Source organism: Rhinatrema bivittatum, chromosome 4 (assembly GCF_901001135.1).
Source record: "Rhinatrema bivittatum chromosome 4, aRhiBiv1.1, whole genome shotgun sequence".
In the NCBI taxonomy this organism is placed as follows: Eukaryota; Metazoa; Chordata; class Amphibia; order Gymnophiona; family Rhinatrematidae; genus Rhinatrema; species Rhinatrema bivittatum.
In genome coordinates, this window is record NC_042618.1 from 426718382 (window position 1) to 426742025 (window position 23644).

The following is a 23644-nucleotide window of genomic DNA, read 5'->3' on the forward strand; positions in this document are numbered from 1 at the left end:
TTCTGCACTCTTAGCTTGAATCACCCAGTCGTCCAGATATGGATGGACCAGAATGCCCTCCTTGCGCAGAAAAGCCACTACTATTGTGATCTTGGAGAAGGTGCTGGGTGCCATAGCTAGGCCAAACGGTAGGGCTTGAAATTGTTAATAGTGCCCTAGAATGGCAAAACAAAGAAACCACTGATGCTTCTGTCAATTGGGAATATGTAGATAGGCTTCCATCAGATCAAAAAACATCATCAGATCAAGAAACGTGAGGAACTCCCCTTTCAGTACTACCATAATTATGGAGCATAAGGTTTCCATTTTGAAGTGAGTCGCACACAAATGCCGGTTGACTCCCTTCAGATCCAGGATCGGTTGGAAGGAACCCGCTTCCTTCTTGGGAATGACAAAATAAATAGAATATTGCCCCGTATTTTCCTGCGATCTGGAAACTGGAATTCTAGCCTTGAGGTATATCAGCCTTCTCAACATAGGCTCCACTACCACTCTCTTCGCTAGCGAGTTACCTGGAGAGACCATAAAGGCATCCAGAAAAATTCAGAGAAATTCTAGAGCATAGCCATCTCTTATTAACCCACTGGTCTGTTGTGATTTGGGACCACCTGTGATTAAAAGCAAGATAGATTTCCGCCTATCTCCGGAACCGGTAGGTGGGCCCTCACACCTTCATTGTGAAGATTGAGATGCTCAGGTCCCAGATCCCACATCCTTATTTGGCTCCTTACGCCGAAAGGACTGGCATCTTCCATAGGGACATGACTTCTGATTTGCCACATCTCTGTAAGGAGTCCCTGGAGCAGTCTCTCATCCCAAAAGAACGCAACATCACTTTATTGTCCTCCGGCAATCATAGAATCTTGGATTCACCCCGTCTACTTGTATTTGCCATATTTTCCAACTCATTCCAAATAAGAGAGAACCCTTAAAGGGTAATCTTGGCAAATTTGACTTAGAAATTTTATCTGCCAACCAGTTTTACAGCCACAGTAGACATCTTGCTGCTATCATGGAAGAAACATAGAAACACAGAAACAGAAATGACGGCAGAAAAGGACCAAATGGTCCATCCAGTCTGCCCAGTAAGCTGTGCTGTGTAGGAAGGGAATGGTTAATAAAATGGAAAATTTCATAATGCCTCTATATCACTCCATGGTGAGACCACACCTTGAATACTGTGTACAATTCTGGTCGCCGCATCTCAAAAAAGATATAGTTGCGATGGAGAAGGTACAGAGAAGGGCAACTAAAATGATAAAGGGGATGGAACAGCACCTCTATGAGGAAAGGCTGAAGAGGTTAGGGCTGTTCAGCTTGGAGAAGAGACGGCTGAGGGGGGATATGATAGAGATCTTTAAGATCATGAGAGGTCTTTTACGAGTAGATGTGAATCGGTTATTTATACTTTCGAATAATAGAAGGACTAGGGGGCATTCCATGAAGTTAGCAAGTAGCACATTTAAGACTAATCGGAGAAAATTCTTTTTCATTCAATGCACAATAAAGCTCTGGAATTTGTTGCCAGAGGATGTAGTTAGTGTAATTACTGTAGCTAGGTTCAAAGAAGGTATGGATAAGTTCTTGGAGAATTCCATTAACGGCTATTAATCAAGTTTACTTACGGAATATCCACTGTTATTAATTGCATCAGTAGCATGGGATCTTCTTAGTGTTGGGTAATTGCCAGGTTCTTGTGGCCTGGTTTGGCCTCTGTTGGAAACAGGATGCTGGGCTTGATGGACCCTTGGCAATTTCTTATGTTCTTATGTTACCCCATCCTTATCTGTGTCCCAGACTTTAAAAGTCAGAGCCCTCGTTGGTTGCTGTTTGAATCCAATTCCCCGTTACCCCCATGCTTATCAGTTTCCCACACTAGCCCTCGTTGATTTCTGTTGAATCCAATTCCCTGTTATGCCTTGCCATTGAAGCAGAGAGCAATGTTTGAGTTGCATCAAAGTATCAGTCTTATTGGTTAAAGGTAGTAACCGCCCATCAGCAAGTTACTCCCATACTTGTTTCCCTAGACCGTAAAAGTTGGAGCCCTCAGTTGCTGAACGAATCCAATTCCCCTTTTCCCTCTGCCGTTGAAGCAGAGAGCATTGATGGAGTTGCATCAACAATATCAAGGCTTATTGGTTAAGGCTAATAACTGCTGCACCATCAAGTTCCTCCATGCACTCTTTTCTTCATTTTCATCCTTTAGCCTTTAGGGTTCCACAGCTATACCTTTAGCATCAGTACACACCAAGTTGCAGTACGCCCAAGTCGCAGCTCGCATTCACTAAAAATGCGGCTCCTGGCTTTATCTCCGGCCCACTATATGCTCCCACTCCTTGAGCCTTCTGAGAGAGATGCAAACCTGCTTAGGCCACCAAGCAGCAGCAAAATGCTATTTGCAAATTCATAGCCACTGCTTCAAATGCCTGCTTGAGGATAGACTCAATCCTTCTCTCCTGGGCATCCTTCAGAGCTGCTCCCCCATCGACCAAGTGGTTCGCTTGGTGAGAGCGCACACCAGAGCATCAACCTTCAGGAATATAAACTGCTCCCTTGCCTTCAGATCCAAAGGGTACAAGCACACCAAGGAACACAAACTTTTAAAATTTGCTTCTGGAGCATTCCACTCAAGGTCAATCAACTCTTGCACTCGTTCCAGGAGCAGAAAGAAACAGGACACCTTCGCAAGTTAACCAAGTTGGGGGGTTTTTTCTGTACACCCCCGACTATTCCAAGCATTTTCAGAGTCTGAATCAACAGATCTGGCAACTCGTCCTTGTGAAAAAAGTGGAGTAGAGTTTTATGTGGCTCCAAGTCAGGTGGAATTTCCCCCTCTTCCAGAGGTGTGGAATCCAAGTCACCCTCAGAATCATCTGATGATTCACGATCCTCATCCTCCTCTAAATCACCAGGGACAACCTCTTTACAGAACTTATCCGACTTGGGTGCCAAGTGGGAAGACCTATGATGCGTCCCCTCCTTACGGGGCTGCTTAGCCTCCACTGGATGCCCTTTCTAAAAGGTCTGTAACCCTTGAAAAATCTCCACCCAGGAGAAGAAGGCTGAATCCATACCAGAACCCATAGGATTAAACATGGCGCTCTTCAAGCCCTCCCTCAGGAACATCCCTCCCATAGGGAACAAGGGGAAGGGTAACTGTCCATCATATCGCCTCCTGCGCCCCCCTACACTGAGTCCTCCATCAGTAGAAGGGATGCCCCAACAATGGAAAAATCTTTGGGAGGCAAATCACATTAAGCCTCCAGACAGTGCTAACATAGGCAAAGAGAGAACGATGGTTGTATTGCCCTTATATGGTAAGCCGCACAAACAGAAAGATGCTTAGACTTTTTAGCGTACGGTGCCATTATTGTTCACTAAAAGGTCACTCTCCTGTCCACTCAATCTCCTGCATACAGCCCAATGTGTGCACAGACGTACCTGTGCAATTATGCTCTCAAGTCTAGACTGTGGGCAAACTCTAGGCTACAGCCCTACCATACGTATTTGAACGGGAAAAAACACCCACTGCGGCCTAAGTGTGTTTGGCAGCGACCTAGGTGCTCAGCACATGGTCGACGAACAGGACCTGCAATATGGGGTCTGCCCTAACTGCCGATCTGAGCCGCCAGAATGCCGCTCGCCTCCACTCTCCACTGACTCACTGGACATACGTATGTGGGGACGTTTAACCATCCCTCCCCTCCTGGAAGTATGATCGGGCCAGCGGCTGCAGGGAAAGAGAGCACAAGCCTTCACCCCTGAGCTCCTCGGGTATTAGGACAGAGTCCTTTGAGTTTTTCTCTGTCTCCATCTGCTGGAGGGGAGGCAAAACCCAGGAGTCTGGACTGATCTGGGTACATACAGGGAAACATGTTTGGCCTGTCCTGCCGAGAAAAGTGTTTTCTTTTGCATTTCATCCTTGAACCCTGCTAGTCTTTGCTTGCAATGTACTGAGAAAATCAGCATCCATAGCAAATTGCACTTACCATTTCATGATTACTATTGTTAGCAAAGTAAAATAAACTTGACCACTTACTTAGATGGGTTCCAGCTGATGGACCAAATTGGAGATAAAGTTCCACCAGGGCGTTCAATTTTAACCTTTTCCTCACCGTTTTTATTCCTTATGCTAACGATGCCACTGAACATCCCCAAAGCAAGATACTGGCCATCATTTGTCCAGCTAGCAACAAAAAAAGAGAAAGTGAGATTCAGCAAGCAGCACCATATCATAAAGCAGATGGAATAATAAAAAAAAAATACTCTGAAAGTGTTTGTTACACTCCATCCCTGGTGTGGTGTCTCTCTTATACTAAGAGAAAGCTCCCAGCAGTGGTTCTCATCCAGTCCTCTGTTTCCAGAATGTCAAACTTTGCAGCAGGGAGTGAACAATGCTACAAAAGTGTGCTATACATGTTTGTTGGAAAACATCTATTTTTAAATATTATTTAGAATCTATCGGAGAGCAGCTTCTGGATTACAAACTTTAATTGGTTTTTTAAAAACCGGACAACCAAGAGTATCTTTCTGATACAAATAAAATTTTATGCAAAAAGCACTGCAAAGCATCTTTTACCAAAAAGGAGAAATTACTACTTACTTAATAATTTCCTTTCCTCTAAGGAGGGCAGGCTAATCCACACCAGTGGGTTATGCACCTCTAGCAGCAGATGGAGACAGAGTAAAAGCTGATGTCATGACTGCCCCAACATCAGCCTGCCTGTATTCTCTGGAAAAGCCAAACTGTGTACAAACTGGTTATACAAAAACATGATTATTAACAGTCAAATAGTCATGTTTTCACCCAAATGGGAGCACAGAGCTCAGTCAAAAGCATTAACATAAATTAACCTCAAGGGCCGGTCATGTCACTTACCAGTTCTTGAATAAATAAACAAAATAATGGCCTGCATCACCCACAAGAAGGGACATGCTAAAAGCAAAAAGGCAGCCTATGGTAGGTTGTGGATTAGCCTGCCCTCCTTAGAGGAAAGGAAATTATCAGGTAAGTAGTAATTTCTCCTTCCTCTGCATTCAGGCAGGCCAATCCACATCAGTGGGATGTAGCAAAGCTACTCCCAAACAGGGCAGGAGGCTGCCCGCAGTGCAGTCAACACAGCATGCATCATCTGCACTCTTCAGATCCCAAATATCCAAGTGGTAATGTTAGGAAGATCATGTTGCTGCTCACAAAATCTTGTCAGGAGAGAATAACCTATTCTCTGCACACATCACTGCCTGAGCTCTGGTGGATTGCACCCTAACTTACCTAGAGAAAGAAACTTCGGCATCTGGGCTATAGCTTCCCATGTTGCCGGATCCCCTTGTTTACCTCCACCATGGAGCATAAACAACTGATCCGACTACCTGAAAGATTCAGAAATCTTCAAGTATCTCATCCAATGCCACTTGATATCCAAGGCATGCAAAAAATGAAACCAACTCTCATCATAAACCCCCTCCAGCATGGGCAGGGGAATAGAGTGAGTCAACTGAAAGTTCTAAGACCACTTGTGGCAAGAAGGAAAGCACAGCCTCAAGCTGTACTGACCCCAGTTGCAGGCATAAAGATGGCTCATGGCAAAAAAGATCTCACAGCCCAGAAACCCAACGTGCTAAACAGATTTCCATGAGAAAAAACTACTTCAAGGCAAGTAGCTGCAAGTAACGCCCACACAGTGGATAAAAGTTGGAACTCGCCAAAAACAGTCAAGACCTGATGAAAGTCCTGCAGCAGCACTGGTAGCTGCACGGGAGGCCAATAACACTTAATTCAAGACCTGGGATACCTCTGGATAAGAAGATAATTGTCCACAGAAGATACACCTGCTATAATAAGCGAGCATTGCTAACTGAACATTTAGGGTGGTAAAGACCAAGCCTGTAAGCAAATCTTCCAGCAAAAATTCCAAGCGTAAGGAATTTCTCTTTCAAAGGTTGAGGACCTCGCTCCTCACACCAGGCCTGGAAAATCTCTGACTCTAAAAGAAGCCAAAGAGATAAAACACTTTGTGGACTGGAGCAAAGTGGAAATCACTGCAGAAGAATATCACACTTCAGCCGAACCCTCTCAAGGGCCAAACTATATGACAAAATTGACCTGGATCCTGGAGTAGAACAGGACCCTGAATGACAGGCTGAAAGAACTGCCCAATAGCAGCCTCTGTAGATCAGCAAACATGGCATCCAGAGCCAATCTGTAACTACCAGAAGTACAGTTTCAGTCTGGCTAGCAATCTTGAGATAGATACTGCCTATCCATGTTCCTGGTAGGAAGGCTTATAATATCCTTCCTACACCACCATTATTTTGTACTCTCAGACCACCAACTGAAGAATTATGGTACCTTCGCAATATCGGATGACTCTGATAACGCTAAATGAGCTGAAAGGCTTCTGTACCTCCTAGATGATTGATGTAGACCACTGTCCATGTACTGTCGTACAGTACCGTGGCAGGTTTCCAGCCGCTCAATGAATCATAAGCATGCCAGTCAGACCTCATGCACCTCCAACTCCTTATAGTGAGCCCCATAACTCAAAAAGTTTGCATCAGATATGAGAACAAAGCAGCCCAGTGCCTTCAGGGAAATCTCTCCATGAGATGATCTGCTTGCAGTCATCATTGCAACTGGACTCTCCCCCTCAGGGGTAAGAGAAACCACACTACACACTGTTGTGACCACGAATGCCACCGGAAGAGCAACATGTGATCAAGAGGCCACAAGTGCACCTATGCACAGGGGACAATGTGGCCGCCATTGACCCCAGAAACTGAACATTTATTTTATTTATTTGTTTTTTATATACCGACATTAAACATGAGAATCACATTGGTTTACATGTTAACTTTGTGATAATGTGACGTGGTCATATTATCTTTACATTGTAACGTTATGAAAAACACAACTATGTATTGATTTAACAGTTGAAACATTGAAACATTATAAATATTGATTAACAAACGTTAATAAATTTCTTAACATTGTCTTTAACATAGCTGAATGTAAGTGTTGAAGAATGTTGTTTGTTTGAGATGTTATGAGGTCTTTTGGTGGGTTGTGAGGTTTCTTGGAGGGAGTAGGGATGGATCTAAGTAGTGTGGGTTAATTGTTGTTGGGATAGATTAATTGTTGTTGGGATAACTTCTGTCTGCAACTCTCCGGCAGAATTGGTATGTCTAGCGCCATGCCATCTGCATGCTGAAATACCCCAGCACCTGAGACTGTAAATTATCTTGATATGTACCTCCTTTGCACAGAGATGCCAGTACTACCACTATGATCCTGTAGGTTCATAGGTGTAACCACTAGGCAGAGGGACAATATCTGAAAATGATGACGACATCCCAAACTGGCAAAGTTCAGGAAACGCTGATGTTCCTGGCAAATGTGTAGATATGCCTCCATCAGAAATGCAGACTTTTTCTCTGGAAGGAGTCAAACACAAAGGATGCTAAACTTTCTTAAGAATGATAGAATAAGTGGAACAAGTACAATGGCCTTCAAGTCCAACTGTTGCATCCGTCGGTTCTAGACAGCTTCGCCCCGTTTGCCTCACCTTGTTCACGGCTCCTCCCGCTTACCTTGGGAAAATGGCTACCGCCGCGTCTACAAGCCGCCCTCTCCGGTGACCTCGGAACGGCTATGGTGCTGCCTTCCGCCATGCTCCTCCCAAGAACCTACTAGGGTGCGCGCACGCACCACCCACGTCTTTATTCCAGCATATGCGCAAAATTCAGGGGCGTTCCCCTCTACTGACGTCACGCCATCTGGGTATATAGCCTGTATTGTTTTGCTAGCTCGTTGAGTTAACAAGGATTGGTCTCGGCCGGTCTAAGCTACTCTGCTGCTTCCGTGCTACCGCTGGAAGCACTCTCTCTGCCCTTCGAGGTAATTGCTAACCTGGGTATCCGCTCCTCGGGGGCCCTCTGCTTTATTTCAGTAACTCTGTGTTTGTGCGTCCTGAGTCTAGCCCAGTACTGTGGCTCCTCACGGGGCTCCTCCCTGTGGGTGTGGTCATCTGCCACAGTACCCGAGAATCCACCACTTAACCATAACAGATGCTAACTCCACGGATTCGGCTCAGCTCACCACATTACAGGCCATTCCAGGCCTGGCCCAGTGAATCTCCGAACAGCAGAATGCTCTGGAGGGTTTGACTGCTGCATTCAACCTGCTGCACACCCAGATGAACTTACCCACCACCACAGGTAAAGAAGCTACACCGCCAGAAGTGACGGTCAAGACTATTGTACCTCTATCTGCTCCCACACGCTTCTCGGGGAAAGTTTGGAGATGCAGAGGTTTCATTAATCAGTGTTACATGCACTTTTCCCTGCAACCTAGCCATTTCCCCACAGCTTATGCCAAGACCACCTATATCTTGTCTTATCTGGACGGAAGAGCGTTGACTTGGGCCTCTTCACTGTGGGAATGCGAGAATCCTATTCTTCATGACCTTGAAGGATTCCTCGAGCTGTTTAAATCAGTTTTTGATGACCCTGCACGGTATACCACTGCAGGATCTTCACTGGTTCACCTGAAGCAAGGTACTAAACCTTTAGCTGACTTCACTATTGAATTCAGGACACTGGCGTCTGAATTACATTGGGACCCTAAATGCCTGAGGACCCTCTTCTTTAAACGACTGAACTCTCGTCTGAAGAATGAGCTCGCTGCTCGTGAAATGCCTAAGACCTTGGCTGAACTAGTGAAGTTGGCAGCAAGGACTGATCGCTGACTTCGTGACAAGGTTCAAGAGACCAAAACTGTCAGAAGACCCTTTCAGGGTGAAGCTCGAGTTAAGTCCACACCCAGGCCTGTTCCCTCGGGTCCAGTTGCTGGCGAAGAAGAACCAATGCAATTAGGCCGCAGCCATCTGACATCAAAAGAGAGAAGAATATGGAAGAATTTAGGGATGTGCATGTATTGTGGACAAACTGGCCATGCTGTTCAAACATGCCCTATATGCCCGGGAAACTGGCATACCTAAGTCCTGCGGGAAGATTCTTTTTAGGTCTTATTGCTCCCTCTCCTCCGTTCTCTCTTCCTGTATCTTTGATCTGTGGACCCTTAGAGTATCAGACTCTTGCCCTAGTGGACTCAGGGGCAGGAGGCAATTTCATTCTTCAACGATTAGTGGAGCACTTGCGGATTCCCACTACCACTATGAAGTCTCTGCTACTCCTATCTTCAATTCATGGAGAGCCCTTGCCAGGCGAAGTAACCCAGCTCACCGAACCAGTATGTCTACAGACCGGTGCTCTCCATTCTGAAACAATCTCCTTCTTTGTTTTAGAGAAGGCCATGCACCCTATAGTACTGGGGCTACCGTGGCTGCAGCAGATTATACCTCAATTCAATTGGGCTACTCTGGAACTTTAACGTTGGGGTCCAGACTGCCATGGTAAATGCCTGATGGAAGTCGCTCCGATACACTGCATGCCAACTACCCCAGTGATGCCAGGGTTGCCGCCTCAATATGCATCGTTTCAAGATGTACTACCGCCTCACAGATTCTATGACTGCGCTACTAATCTGAAGCCTAACACTGAACCACCCAAGGGACGGGTGTACCCTCTCTCCATTGCAGAGAATAAAGCCATGTCCGAATATATTCAGGAAAACCTCCAAAAAGGCTTCACAAGACCTTCCAAGTCTAAGCTCTTCATCACGCACATCTTCTGCCTACACGGCATGCCTAAGCACATAGTCTCCAATCACAGAGCCCAATTCACAGCTAAGTTCTGGAAGGCATTGTGCAAGAAGTTTGATATTTCTCTCGACTTCACCTCAGCATACCATCCACAATCTAAGGGGCAAACAGAGAGGATGAATAGGACTCTCAAGCAGTTCATTCGTGCCTACGTGAACACTCGCCAGAATGATTGGGCTGAACTGTTGCCCTGGGCTGAATTCGCCATCAACTCTAATCCAGCAACATCCACTGGATTAACACTATTCGAAGTGCTTTACGGACGACTACCATTGCCACCACTGCCACTTCCACTGTCAGTGTCGTCCCCAGCAGCTCAATCTACTGCCAAAGATATTCAACAACTTTGGACTCAGACCAAAGAGATGCTTCTCTAAGCAGGACTTCGCGCAAGAAAGGATACGATGCTCACCACTGCAAGGCTCCAGATTTCCAGCCTGGTGACAAATTCTGGCTATCCACTAAACACTTAAGACTTAAAATACCTTCAGCTTGCTTCGCTCCATGCTTCGTTGGACCTTTTCCCATTCTCCGACAATTAGGCAATCTCACTTATAGTCTGAAGCTACCACCTACATTGAAGATTCATAATGTGTTCCACGTCCCACTATTGAAACCATTGATCCTTAGTGAGTTCTCTAACAAGACACCTGAACCTACACCAATAGATGCAGAAAAAGACATCGAATACAAGGTAGATGCTATCTTTGACTTAAGAAAAAGAGGCAGAGTATGGGAATACCTCCTGTCATGGGAGGGTTATGGACCTGAAGATAACTCTTGGACACCTTTGGCTAATATATTGGATAAAGAGATGCTTCAAGAATTCCACAGAATGCATCCTCAGAAACCAACCCCAGGTAGGAGGCATGGAGGACGCCCCTTGAAGGGGGTACTATTGTGTCCGTCGGTGCTAGATGGCTTCACCCCATTTGCCACACCTTGTTCATGGCTCCTCCCGCTTACCTTGGGAAAATGGCTACTACTGCGTCTACAAGCCGCCCTCTCCGGCGTCCCTGGAACGGCTATGGTGCTGCCTCCCGCCATGCTCCTCCCAAGGCCCTACTAGGGTGCATGCGCCACCCACGTCTTTATTCCAGCATTGGCGCAAACCTTGGGGGCGTTCCCCTCTACTGACATCACGCCATCTGGGTATATAGCCTGAACTGTTTTGCTAGCTCGTTGAGTTAGCAAGGATTGTCTCGGCCGGTCTGCTGCTGGAAGCTATCTCTCTGCCCTTCGGGGTAATTGCTAACTTAAGTACCCGCTCCTCGGAGGCCCTCTGCTTTATTTCAGGTGCCTTACAGGGATCAGGTACTCGCTCCTCGAGGGCCTGCTCTCCCTGCCTCGGTGCCTGTACCATCTACTTCAACCTGGTGGAATCGCTTACCTACAGCAACCATCTAGTGAGCTGAGCCGAATCCATGGAGTTAGCAATCTGTTATGGTTAAGCGGTGGATTCTCGGGTGCTGTGGCAGATGACCACACCCACAGGGAGGAGCTCCGTGAGGAGCCACAGTACTGGGCTAGACTCAGGACGCACAAACACAGAGTTACTGAAATAAAGCAGAGGGCCCCCGAGGAGCAGATACCCAGGTTAGCAATTACCCCGAAGGGCAGAGAGAGAGCTTCCAGCGGCAGCACGGAAGCGGCAGAGTAGCTTAGACCGACTGAGACCAATCCTTGCTAACTCAACGAGCTAGCAAAACAGTACAGGCTATATACCCGGATGGCGTGACGTCAGTAGAGGGGAACGCCCCCGAATTTTGCGCCAATGCTGGAATAAAGACGTGGGTGGCGCGCGCACCCTAGTAGGTTCTTGGGAGGAGCATGGCAGAAGGCAGCACCATAGCCGTTCCGGGGTCGCCAGAGAGGGTGGCTTGTAGACACGGTGATAGCCATTTTCCCAAGGTAAGCGGGAGGAGCCATGAACAAGGTGAGGCAAACGGGGCAAAGCCGTCTAGAACCGACGGACACAACAGTTGGACTTGAAGGCCATTGTACTTGTTCCACTTATTCTATCGTTCTTAAGGAAGTTTAGCATCCTTTGTGTTTGACTCCTTCCGGAGAAAAAGTCTGGAAGGAGTCAATCTTATCCACAGTACTGCCTTGCTGGGAAACCTGCACCGGAATCCCCCTATACCAACGGGGTGAGAAGGGTCCACTCTGCCGAGGGTCCTGAGACTGCTACATTCAGACTACCTCACTACTGCCACCTTTGGTGGCATACTCCAAGCTGTATAATAAAAGAACTAACTCTGTGTTTTGTGCGTCCTAAGTCTAGCCCAGTACTGTGGCTCCTCACAGGGCTCCTCCCCGTGGGTGTGGTCATCTGCCACAGTACCCAAGAATCCACCCAAACACCGCTTAACCATAACACCAACAACCTCATTACAGTAGTCTCTATTGCCATTCTGTTCGATAGAAAGTGCCACGGAGAGATCATATGGTCCTCATTTATAGAAATATCAGAACAAGAAGTTGAATCAATGATAAAAAATATAAACCCTGCTCCACATAAAATCGATACAATACCAACAACTGAGATAAAAAAGATTACCAATGTAGTAGCCCCAACACTAACTAATATTAGAAAGGAAATGGTGAATAAAATGGAAAATGTCATAATGCCTCTGTATCGCTCCATGGTGAGACCGCACCTTGAATACGGTGTACAATTCTGGTCGCCGCATCTCAAAAAAGATATAATTGCGATGGAGAAGGTGCAGAGAAGGGCTACGAAAATGATAAGGGGAATGGAACAACTCCCCTATGAGGAAAGACTAAAGAGGTTAGGACTTTTCAGCTTGGAGAAGAGACGACTGAGGGGGGATATGATAGAGGTGTTTAAAATCATGAGAGGTCTAGAACAGGTAGATGTGAATCGGTTATTTACTCTTTCGGATAGTAGAAAGACTAGGGGGAACTCCATGAAGTTAGCATGGGGCACATTTAAAACTAATCGGAGAAAGTTCTTTTTTACTCAACGCACAATTAAACTCTGGAATTTGTTGCCAGAGGATGTGGTTAGTGCAGTTAGTATAGCTGTGTTTAAAAAAGGATTGGATAAGTTCTTGGAGAAGTCCATTACCTGCTATTAAGTTCACTTAGAGAATAGCCACTGCCATTAGCAATGGTAACATGGAATAGACTTAGTTTTTGGGTACTTGCCAGGTTCTTATGGCCTGGATTGGCCACTGTTGGAAACAGGATGCTGGGCTTGATGGACCCTTGGTCTGACCCAGTATGGCATTTTCTTATGTTTCTTATGTTCTTATCATAAACCTATCCCTAACTGAAGGATTAATGCCAGATACACTAAAAGGGGCAATCATTAAACCAATCATCAAAAAGAAAAACAGTGACCCACTAATCCTCATTAACTACCGCCCAGTCTCAAACCTCCCATTATTAGCAAAATTAATAGAAAAAATAGTACAGAAACAGCTAGCTGAACACCTAGATGATAATAACATACTGTACCCGTCACAACACGGCTTCCGAAAACACTACAGCACTGAGACATTACTTCTCTCACTAACAGACAACATACTAAGAGGTTTTGATAACAGTAAACATTACATCCTTATATTGCTCGACTTATCTGCAGCCTTTGATACAGTAAACCATCGAATACTACTAAAAAGACTTGAAGAAATTGGATTATGTGACAAAACAATAAACTGGTTCAGATCCTACCTAAACAACAGGTTCTTTCAAGTCCAGATAAAAAACTCATTATCAGAAAATTTTAAACTTGAAACAGGAGTACCCCAGGGTTCAGCACTGTCTGCTACCCTCTTTAACATATATATGCTACCCTTATGTCATCTGCTGGCAGGCCTAGGGATAATACATTACATTTACGCAGACGACATTCAATTAATTCTAACAATAGACGACACAATTGAAAAAACATTAAGTCTAGCTAACATATACCTAGACATAATTAAACAACTAGTAAACCAAATGGAACTGGTTATCAACATTGACAAAACTGAATTCCTTCACCTCGAGAGAAAACATACTGAAATCATTCAAACACCGATTACCCTAAGAAATAACCAAAAAATTGAGCTAGCCGAAAAAGTAAGGAATCTGGGAGTAATAATGGACCCAGAAATCAACCTGAAGCAACACATATCTATAAAAGTAAGAGAAGGCTACGCAAAACTTATGGTCCTCAGAAGATTGAAACCATTGCTCACACCCGCCCACTTCAGAACAGTATTGCAAACACTTATCTTTTCCAGCACTGACTACTGCAATGCACTCTTACTAGGACTCCCAAACACATCGATAAGACCACTCCAGATACTTCAAAATACTGCAGCCAGAATACTGACGGGAAAAAAGAGGAGGGACCATATAACCGAAACTCTAGCAGACTTTCATTGGTTACCCATCGAATACAGGATAAAATATAAGGCCTTATGTACCATACACAAACTAATATATAATAAAGAAGCAGACTGGCTAGACACAGCCTTACGAGTACACGTTCCACAAAGAAACCTCCGCTCAGCAAACAAAGCACTACTAACAATCCCTTCAGTAAAGTCAGCAAAATTAACCCAAGTGAGAGAAAGGGCTTTATCATTGGCTGGGCCCATACTATGGAACACGATGCCCCCCGAACTCAGATTACAGAATAATCTCAAAACTTTTAAGAAAAATCTAAAAACATTGCTCTTTAAAAAAGCCTTCACTAAAGAGTGTGGAGGGTAGAGAATGAAAGTACAGGGTAATGCAGATGAGAATGAATTTACTCAATCCTACATTTAAGAAGTAATATTTCAAAGCGATAGTAACTCAATAATACACCTGGACTTGACCAACATTACTCAAATAATGATTTATGAAATTGTAACCGAACTTTATTGGCACCTGTTAGAATGTACAATATCCTAGATTTACTAACCTTAGTCTATGTGCCTATTTGTTTTTAAATAAATAAATAAATCATAGAAGCAACCAGAGCAATTTCAGAGCACAGTCATCCCTTACGTCTAGGACCTGGTGGTCTGTGTAGTCTGGAACAACTCTGAATCAGTAGCTCAAGGAGCTCTGGTACCAGAGCATGCATCATAAATGAAGACCCTAAAAGGGTAATCTTGTGAGATTGGACCTGAAAATTGTAACCACAGCTGGCATACAGCTATAATCACGGAAGCCACTTGTCTAGCGGCCATCCGCACGAAGTCACAGCTTGCATTGGCTAGGAATGCAGGCTCCCAGGTTTCATACCAAACTGCCATCAGATCCCGTTCCTTGTGTGTCTCTAGAAAGACGCAACTAATCCAAACTACCAGGGAGCAACAGGATGCGATCCATAAATGCATTGCCATGGCCGCAAAACCTGCCTTAGGATAGTCTCAAACTTATCTTGAGCATCGTGTAGCGCTGCTCCGCCGTACACTGGGATGGTGGATCGCTTGGTATCCACCTTCAGGAATCACACCTGCAGCCTTGATTTTGATCAAGCAGTACAATCCTGCTAAATTGCGCCCTCCAATGAATTTAGATTCAACGGCGCTGCATTCAAGGACAATCAATCCTTAAATGGCACCCAGGAGAGGAAAGAAAACATGACGCCTTGTGAAGGATGACCAGTAAGGGGGTCCTTCTTCTGCAAAACAGCAGAGTCGCTCCCAGCCACTCCGAACATCTTCAGAGTCTGAAACAACAAACCTGGCAACTCATCTCTCTGAAAAACTCAGATCAGAGTGCAATGTGGCTCCAAATCCGGAGAAATCAACCCTTTGTCCAGAAGGGAGAAACCCAAATCCCCAGAGGAGGCACCTGATATACCACCAAGAATATCCTCCTGAATATGACCAGGAACCACCACACCATGGCGCTTGCATGCAGTGGCAGAAAAGTGGGAGCCCAGAGTCTTCACTGGGCAACCCTGCAGAAAAAACCTGAAGACCCTGGGATTCCAGCCAGGAAAAGGAGGATAAGTCCATCCGGGAGCCTATAGGTCCAAGACTAACATTGTCGGACTGACCCACATCTCTTGTATATGTCTTGGTCATTGAAAATCAAGAAGAAGAGGATACATTCGTTGTATTGCCTTCCAGCCCACTCCCCTAGGTCCAAGGGAATGGTCTAACATCAACAAAACCATAGTAGGCAAATCATCTTGTCAAACCAGTGCTAACTGTCTTTATATGACTTATTAGAGCAGGTTCCCTTGTATGTTCCTGCAAAAAAAGGCTTGTCCGGAAGGGATCCCCAATGGGGCCTGAACCAGTATTGACTGCAAGGTTGAGGACTGGAGTCTTAACCTCTAAGCCAGCCAAGTTAAATACTGAAACCTCTATGTCCCGGGCACCATAACCGTTCCGGGAGAACATACGCAAATACACGCCCATACAGTGTGCGCTCAGGCAGTATACGCCCAGATAGAAGACTCTCAGACAGGATGTGCCCAGATAGAATATTCTCAGATAGGATGCGCGCAGACAGCATGCACCCAGACAGGATGTGCTCAAACATTAAGCACCCAAACAGTATATGCTTAAACAATTTGCGCTCAGCTACTGTGCGCCCAGATAGTAGGCCCTCAGACAGTGTATACTCAATCAGCCAGATTTTAAAAACTTACGCGTGTAAACCCGGGGGTTTACACATGTGGTCGAGGCTGGCCAAAGGGGCGGTCTGGGGGGCAGGGCGGGGCTAGAGGTGCCCGGCACAGCAGCCATTTGCTGCTGTGCTGGGGGATCGCGCACCGGCAGGGTGCCGGCGCGCGCAACTTGCTCCTACTCAGAAGCAGGAGCAAAAGATAAGGAATTTGGGGGCATTTAGGATAGGGATAGTGGGAGGGCAGGATAGGGGAAGGGGAAGGGAAGTTAGGCTACGGGGTTGGAATGTTCCCTCCCAGTCTGCTCTTTAATTGGAGCGGACTGGGAGGGAACTGGGGAAGGTCCCGATGCGTCACCGCGCGTATTTGCGAAAGTTGATCCCCCCTCTTGCGTGCGCCGACCAGAAATTTTATAACATGCGCGTGCCAGCGCGCGCATGTTATGAAATCGTGAGTCCATGTGCGTGCGCCAGGTTGCGCACGCACATGGACGCGCGCGCATAACATTTAAAAATCTACCCCAATATGTGCTCAGACAGTGTGCACTCAGTGGGCCAGATTTTCAAAGGGGTACGCGCGTAAGATATACGCGTACCCCCCGAAAACCTGGCCCAAACTCCCCCTGCGCGCGCCGAGCCTATGTTGAGTAAGTCCCGGGGCTTTCCTGGGGGGGCATTCCGGGGGCGTGGCCACGGCCTCCAGACCAGCCCCCGGACCAGACCTTGAAGCGCTGGTGGCCAGCCCAACGCACACAAGTTACGCCTGCTTCGAGCAGGCGTAACTTGTACAACAAAGGTAGGGGGGGGGGTTTAGATAGGGCCGAGGGGGTGGGTTAGGTAGGGGAAGGGAGGGGAAGGTGGGGGGAGGCCGGAGGGAATGGAGGCAGGCTGCGTGGCTTGGCGTGAGTAGGCTGCCGATTTTGGGCAGCCTTGCGCGCGCCGACCCCGGATTTTAGCGGCTACGCGTGTATCTATTGAAATCCCGCGTACTCTTGTTCGCGTCTGGTGTGCAAACAAAAGTACGCGCGCGCGCTGTTTTTTAAAATGTACCCCAGTATGCGCTCCTATAATGGGCGCTCAGTACATACTCTGATAGTGTGTGATCAGTAAGCGTTCTGACAGTATGCGCTCAGATAGTGGGCACTCAGTATGCGTTCAAATAGTACATGCACAATATGCACTCAAACAGCATGCGCTCAAAACAGTATGTGCTCACACCATTCACCGCCTGAGCTCTATATAGACCATGGTCTTATACGCACCTATGCTTTCCCTTCAGTGCACTGCCACATAGCACATACACATGCTGGAGAGCGGGAAAACATGTCATCGCAGTCCTCCTCGTGGCTAAAGAAATCGAGCCTTCAAGCAGGGCCTAGCCAGCAGCTGCTCAACCTGCCGAGCCCGCACCACCCACTCTACACTAAACTCCGAATGTCCAAGGAAAGTGAGAGGGAAAGGAGGGAAGGGACACCGAATATCCAGCATCGAGGGAAGGAAACCTAGTAATGATGGAAGGGAAAAACCTTCCTAAACTTTCTTCTCTTCCCCCTTTTTTTTTTTGCATACCTGAGCTCAGCCCTCCTGACAGAGAACACGAACAGGTCTCCAGCTATGTGGGAAGAGGGCACAAGCCATCACTGCTGAGCTTCCCTCTGGCTCCAACTGCTTTTTATTTTTTTTTTTTTAAGTCCACGCCTGAGGCAGACTCCCAGACTGAAAATGCTCAACTGAGGGAGGAAACCACTGGTATCACCTCAGGAGTTCAAGCGACGTTTGAAAATTCTTCTATCATCTCCTTTTCTTTCATTAATTTTTCCACAAGCAATCCCAGAAGAAAATTGCATGTCCACCATCTGCTGGAGACAGAATTCTGGCAGGCTGTCAGGGCAGGGCTATATGTCCAAGACATCAGCTTTTACTCAGTTTCAATCTGCCAGTAGAGGTGCATAATCCACCGCTGTGGATTAGCCTGCCTGAGTGTAGAGGAAATGCTAAATTTAAGAAATGAGCAAAAGTCTCACAGTACTTTTTGCCCAAGATATTGCCAGCATGATTTTTTTGGTGACATTTCTTTGTTCCAGAAGTTGCAAGAATTAAATCCTTGAGCAGAAATTGTGCTGTTCTGCCCAGAATTTAAAGCTGGCCATAGAGATTTAAGCCTCAAGGGAGCACATTATTTATTTAGAAACATTTGATATTCTGCTTTTTTAACAAGAATGGCTTCACAGCAGATTACAACAAATTTTAACTATACATTTAACATCAAATTACTATACGGTTAACATCAAATTCACGGTTTGCTTCTTCACAGTTGGCATAGCATTATAAATCACTTTTTTAATTTCAAAATATTTGAGGGTAATTTTAAAAGTCATTTTGCCGAAATGATTCTTCTGAAAAATGCCCACCCTATGTATGCATACTTTTACCCACAGTAGGGAGAGGAGTTTCTGAGAGCAGGACTGGGGATAGGGTTTGCACTCAAAAGTATGCATGTAATTTTTCTCAGGAAATCTACCAGCACAATTACCTGCGTACAACTACTTTTCCTGGATAGTCTTCCAAGTGAAAGAAGATGCATCATCTCACTTTAAAAATTAATATAAAGTCCACAGGTAAAAGGTACCTACTGACTGCACCAAGGAGGTAATTTTTACCTGTGGACTTTACACTAATTTTCAAAGTGAAATTACTTGTGTGCCCTCATTGGGAAAATTATTCAAGAAAATTATCCGCAGACATTTATAGCTGCTAGAAAAACAACATGCATACGTTTCAAAATTCAAAAGTATGCATGTAAGAGCAAATCCCCTCCCCAACCCTGCCCTGAGGAACACCTCCTCCTACTGCGGGTAAAAGCACAAGCATAAAGGCCGGGCAGGCAAGTCTCAATTTTTGAAAATGACCCCTTTGTATAAAGTAGTATGAATGCGTGGAAATAGAGGTCAGCAAAAAACATAAATAAATATTGGATACCTTTTTATTGGACTAAACTTTTCAAAGCCATTTATGCACATAAAACATAGATTTATGTGTGTAAATGGCTTGGGGACTCTGCACATAAAAGTATGCATGTAACTCGATTTTGCACACTTATGTGCACAAAAGGAAAATTGGTTCTTACCTGCTAATTTTCGTTCCTGTAGTACCACAGATCAGTCCAGACAGCTGGGTTATGCCTCCCTTCCAGCGGGTGGAGTCAGAGAACAAACTGAAAAGGCACCCCCTGATAACCCAGTGTGCCATCTGCAGTCCCTCAGTATAATAAATATCCAAGCAGAAAGAAAGCTCAACTTAACCAATGAACAATTTTAATAGCCAATGACTGGACCAAAAACTAATAACAAATGGTCCCAATGGGCAGAACTATGTAGTTGCAAGGAGTATAGATTCTTCCAAACCTTACATTCTAACGAACATCTTTGCATCTGCAAATCTTCTGTGTAGGAAGCAAAAGAAAGAAAGGAAATCGACAGACTTACCTGACTATCTGGGCGGGCGTCTGGACTGATCCGTGGTACTACAGGAACAAAAATTAGCAGGTAAGAACCAATTTTCCTTTCCCTGTACATACCCGGATCAGTCCAGACAGCTGGGATGTACCCAAGCCGCCTTAACTGGGATGGGACCCGGTAAGTCCCACTCAGAGCACTCCGCTACCAAAACAATCCATATCGGAAGCCCGGACGTCCAAGCGATAGTGCCTAGCAAAAGTATGCAGAGATTTCCAAGTCGTCGCTCGACAAATCTCCTGAGGAGAAACATTTTGATTCTCCGCCCAAGACGTCGCCTGAGATCTGATAGAATGAGCCGTAAGACCCTCAGGTACCGGACGGCCCTTACAGATGTACGCTGAAGCAATGACTTCTTTCAACCATCGGGCGATAGTAGTCTTGGACGCATTCTGCCCTTTCTTAGGACCACTCCACAAAACAGAGATGGTCTGACAACCGAAAGGTATTAGTCACTTCCAAATATCAGAGAAGAACCCGACGAACATCAAACTTCCGGAACTCCTGAGCCTGAGAGAAATCGCGATCCAAATCTGAAAAGGCTGGCAACTCAACGGACTGATTCAAATGAAAAGCAGACACCACCTTCGGAAGGAAGGACGGCACTGTCCGAAGCGAAACTCCCGAAGATGAAAATCGCAAGAACGGCTCCCGGCACAACAATGCCTGAAGCTCAGATATCCGTCTCGCCGAACAAATAGCCACAAGGAATACCGCTTTAAGTGTCAAATCCTTTAACGTGGTGATGGGCTCAAAAGGCAAGTCGCATAGTGCTCGCATAACCAAGTTCAAATTCCACGAAGGACAAACCTGTCGCACTGGGGGATTCAAATGTTTGGCTCCTTTCAGAAAACGTGCCACATCTGGATGTCCCGCAAGGGAAGTACCGTCCACCTGGTCATGCAAGCAGCCCAAGGCCGCTACCTGAACACGAAGAGAACTGTACGCCAAACCTTTCTTCAGGCCTTCCTATAAGAACTCCAGAATGTGTACTATCGTGGCCCTTCGTGGGGAAACCTGAGAACTAGTACACCAGGAATCAAAAACCTTCCAAACCCGGGTGTAAGCAAGCGATGTGGAAGTGTTACGCGCACGAAGCAGAGTAGAAATCACTGACTCAGGGTATCCTTTTTTCCTCAGCTGGCGCCTCTCATAAGCCAAGCCGCTAGAAAGAAGCGATCCGCCTGATCGAAAAATACTGGACCTTGACGGAGGAGGTTCGGAATGTGGCCGAGACGCAAGGGACCCTTGACCGCCAAGTTGATCAGATCCGCGAACCAGGGCCTTTGCGGCCACTCTGGAGCCACAAGGACTACCGGACCCCAGTGCGACTCTATCCATCTGAGCACTTTGCCCACTAGAGGCCAAGGAGGGAACACATAGAGAAGAACCCTGCTGGGCCAGGGAAGGACTAGAGCATCCATCCCTTCTGCTCAGTGTTTCCTTCTGCGGCTGAAAAACCGTACTGCTTTTGCGTTTGCTCGCATCGCCATTAAGTCCAGGTGGGGAACTCCCCACCTCCAGATCAAGAGTTGCATTGCTTCCTCGGATAGCTCCCACTCCCCGGGGTCTAGCTGTTGACGACTGAGAAAGTCTGCTTGGACGTTGTCGACTCCGGCTATGTGAGACGCCACCAGTCGACGCAGATTGCGCTCCGCCCATGTCATAAGCTTGTCAGCTTCGACGGCCACCAGCCGACTCCGCATTCCTCCCTGTCGGTTGATGTAGGCCACCGTGGTGGCATTGTCGGATGGGATCCTTACCGACTGATGGCGGACCAAGGGAAGGAAGCTGTGCAATGCCAGACGAACCGCTCTGGTTTCCAAACGATTGATGGACCACCTGGAATCTGGAACCGACCACTGGCCTTGAGCAGAATGCGATTGGCAAACCGCCCTCCAACCGGAAAGGCTGGCATCTGTTGTCACAATCAGCCACTGGGGATTTTCCAAATCCATCCCCTGTTGTAAGTGCTCTGGTACTAGCCACCACTGGAGACTGCTCCAGGCTGGATCTAGGAGAGGCAACTGAAGGTGAAACTCCTTGGACTTGGGATCCCAGCGGGACAGCAACGCCCTCTGCAAAGGCCTCAAATGAGTGAACGCCCATGGGACCAATTCCAGAGTAGAAGCCATAGAACCAAGAACTTGTAAATAATCCCAGATGCTGGGCAATGGGAGGGTCAGTAGCCGCCGAACCTGAGACATCAACTTGTCCATTCGCTGCACGGGGAGGAACACCTTGCCCACCATCGTGTCGAATCGGGCACCTAGAAATTCCAATTCTTGCGAGGGAACCACCTGGCTTTGTGGAAAGTTGATCACCCAACCAAGGGACTGAAGGCATAGCACCACTGACTGAACTGCCTGCTCGCATAGGCGCTGCGACTTCCCTCAAATGAGCCAGTCATCCAAATAGGGATGAACCAGAATCCCTTCTTTTCGCAGAGATGCCGCTACCACTACCATGACCTTGGGGAACACGTGTGGCGCCATCGCCAGATCGAATGGTAGCGCTTGAAACTGATAATGTTCCCCTAGCACCATGAACCGGAGAAACCGCTGATGATGTTCCTGTATACCGATGTGTAGATAAGCCTCTGTCAGATCTAAAGAGGCCAAAAATTCTCTTTTGTGCACGGCCACAATGACGGATCTCAAGGTTTCCATGCGAAAACAGGGAACCCGAAGGGCTCTGTTGACCTTCTTCAAGTCCATGATGGGACGGAAAGAGCCCTCCTTTTTTGGGACTACAAAATAAATGGAATATCTGCCTGTCCGACACTCCCCCGGCAGGACCGGAATGATCGCTCCCAGGGCCTTAAAGCGAGCCAAAGTCTGGAGCACCACTTGCCTTTTCACTCGAGACCCGCAAGGAGACACCAGGAAAAGGTCCCGTAGAGGGAGAGCAAAATCTAAAGCGTAACCGCGCCTTTAATGTCTAAGACCCTTTGATCCGACGTGATCTTGAGCCATTCCTCTCGAAAATGAGAGAGACAGCCCCCTATCACCGGAACAGAGGAATGGGCCGGCGCATCTTCATTGTGCCACCTTGTTGTTGCTGAATCCCTGGGAAGTACCATCTCGTGAAGGCCACCTACCCCAAAAGGAGCATGCCCAAGCCTGCAATCTCGATGGAGCTTGCCAAGAAGGAAAAGGCAGTGCCCTAGCCGAACAAAAACGCCACTGGCCCCGGAAACGACCCCGATAGGAATTGAAAGAACGAGTAGACCTAGGCTTGTCCTCCGGCAATTTGTAAACCTTGTCTCCCAAGTCCTTGATAAGCTGCTCCAGATCATCTCCAAATAGAAGCTTCCCCTTAAAAGGAAAAGAACCCAACTGAGACTTGGAAGAGGAATCCGCAGACCAATGGCACAGCCACAGTAACCTCCTTGCTGCCACCGCGAAGGACATCGCTCGAGAGGAGGTTCTCAGCAGATCATACAGAGCATCCGCCGTATAGGAAACGGCTGCTTCCAGGCGGTCTGCCTGTTCGGCCTCCTCCAGGGGCAGCTCCTGTGCAGTAAGCAGTTGCTGAATCCAGCGAAGGGTGGCTCTCTGCATAAAACTACTGCAGACCGCTGCCCTCACCCCGAGAGCCGAGACTTCAAAAATCCTTTTAAGAAGTATCTTGAGCTTTGTCTTGAAGATCTTTCAGGGCAGTGCCGCCCGTCACTGGAATGGTAGTGTGTTTGGCAATAGCCGCCACGGTGGAATCTACTTTCGGAATTTTAAGAAGGTCCAAATATTCGTCTGGAAGCGGATAGAGCTTTTCCATTGCTCTGCTAACGCGAAGAGTGGCTTCCGGTGCATCCTACTCTCGAGT

The 23644-nt window shown here is 46.7% G+C and overlaps 1 protein-coding gene across 3 annotated transcripts in view; it reads right to left on the reverse strand.

Moving 5' to 3' along the window:
- Positions 1-23644, reverse strand: part of IFT122 (intraflagellar transport 122) — a 335375-nt gene that overhangs the window by 256704 nt on the left and 55027 nt on the right. For all 3 annotated transcript variants that reach the window (XM_029601417.1, XM_029601416.1, XM_029601414.1), the window contains one exon: positions 4040-4186. In XM_029601417.1, the coding sequence (XP_029457277.1) occupies positions 4040-4186 (147 nt within the window). The remainder of the gene's footprint in view (positions 1-4039; positions 4187-23644) is intronic.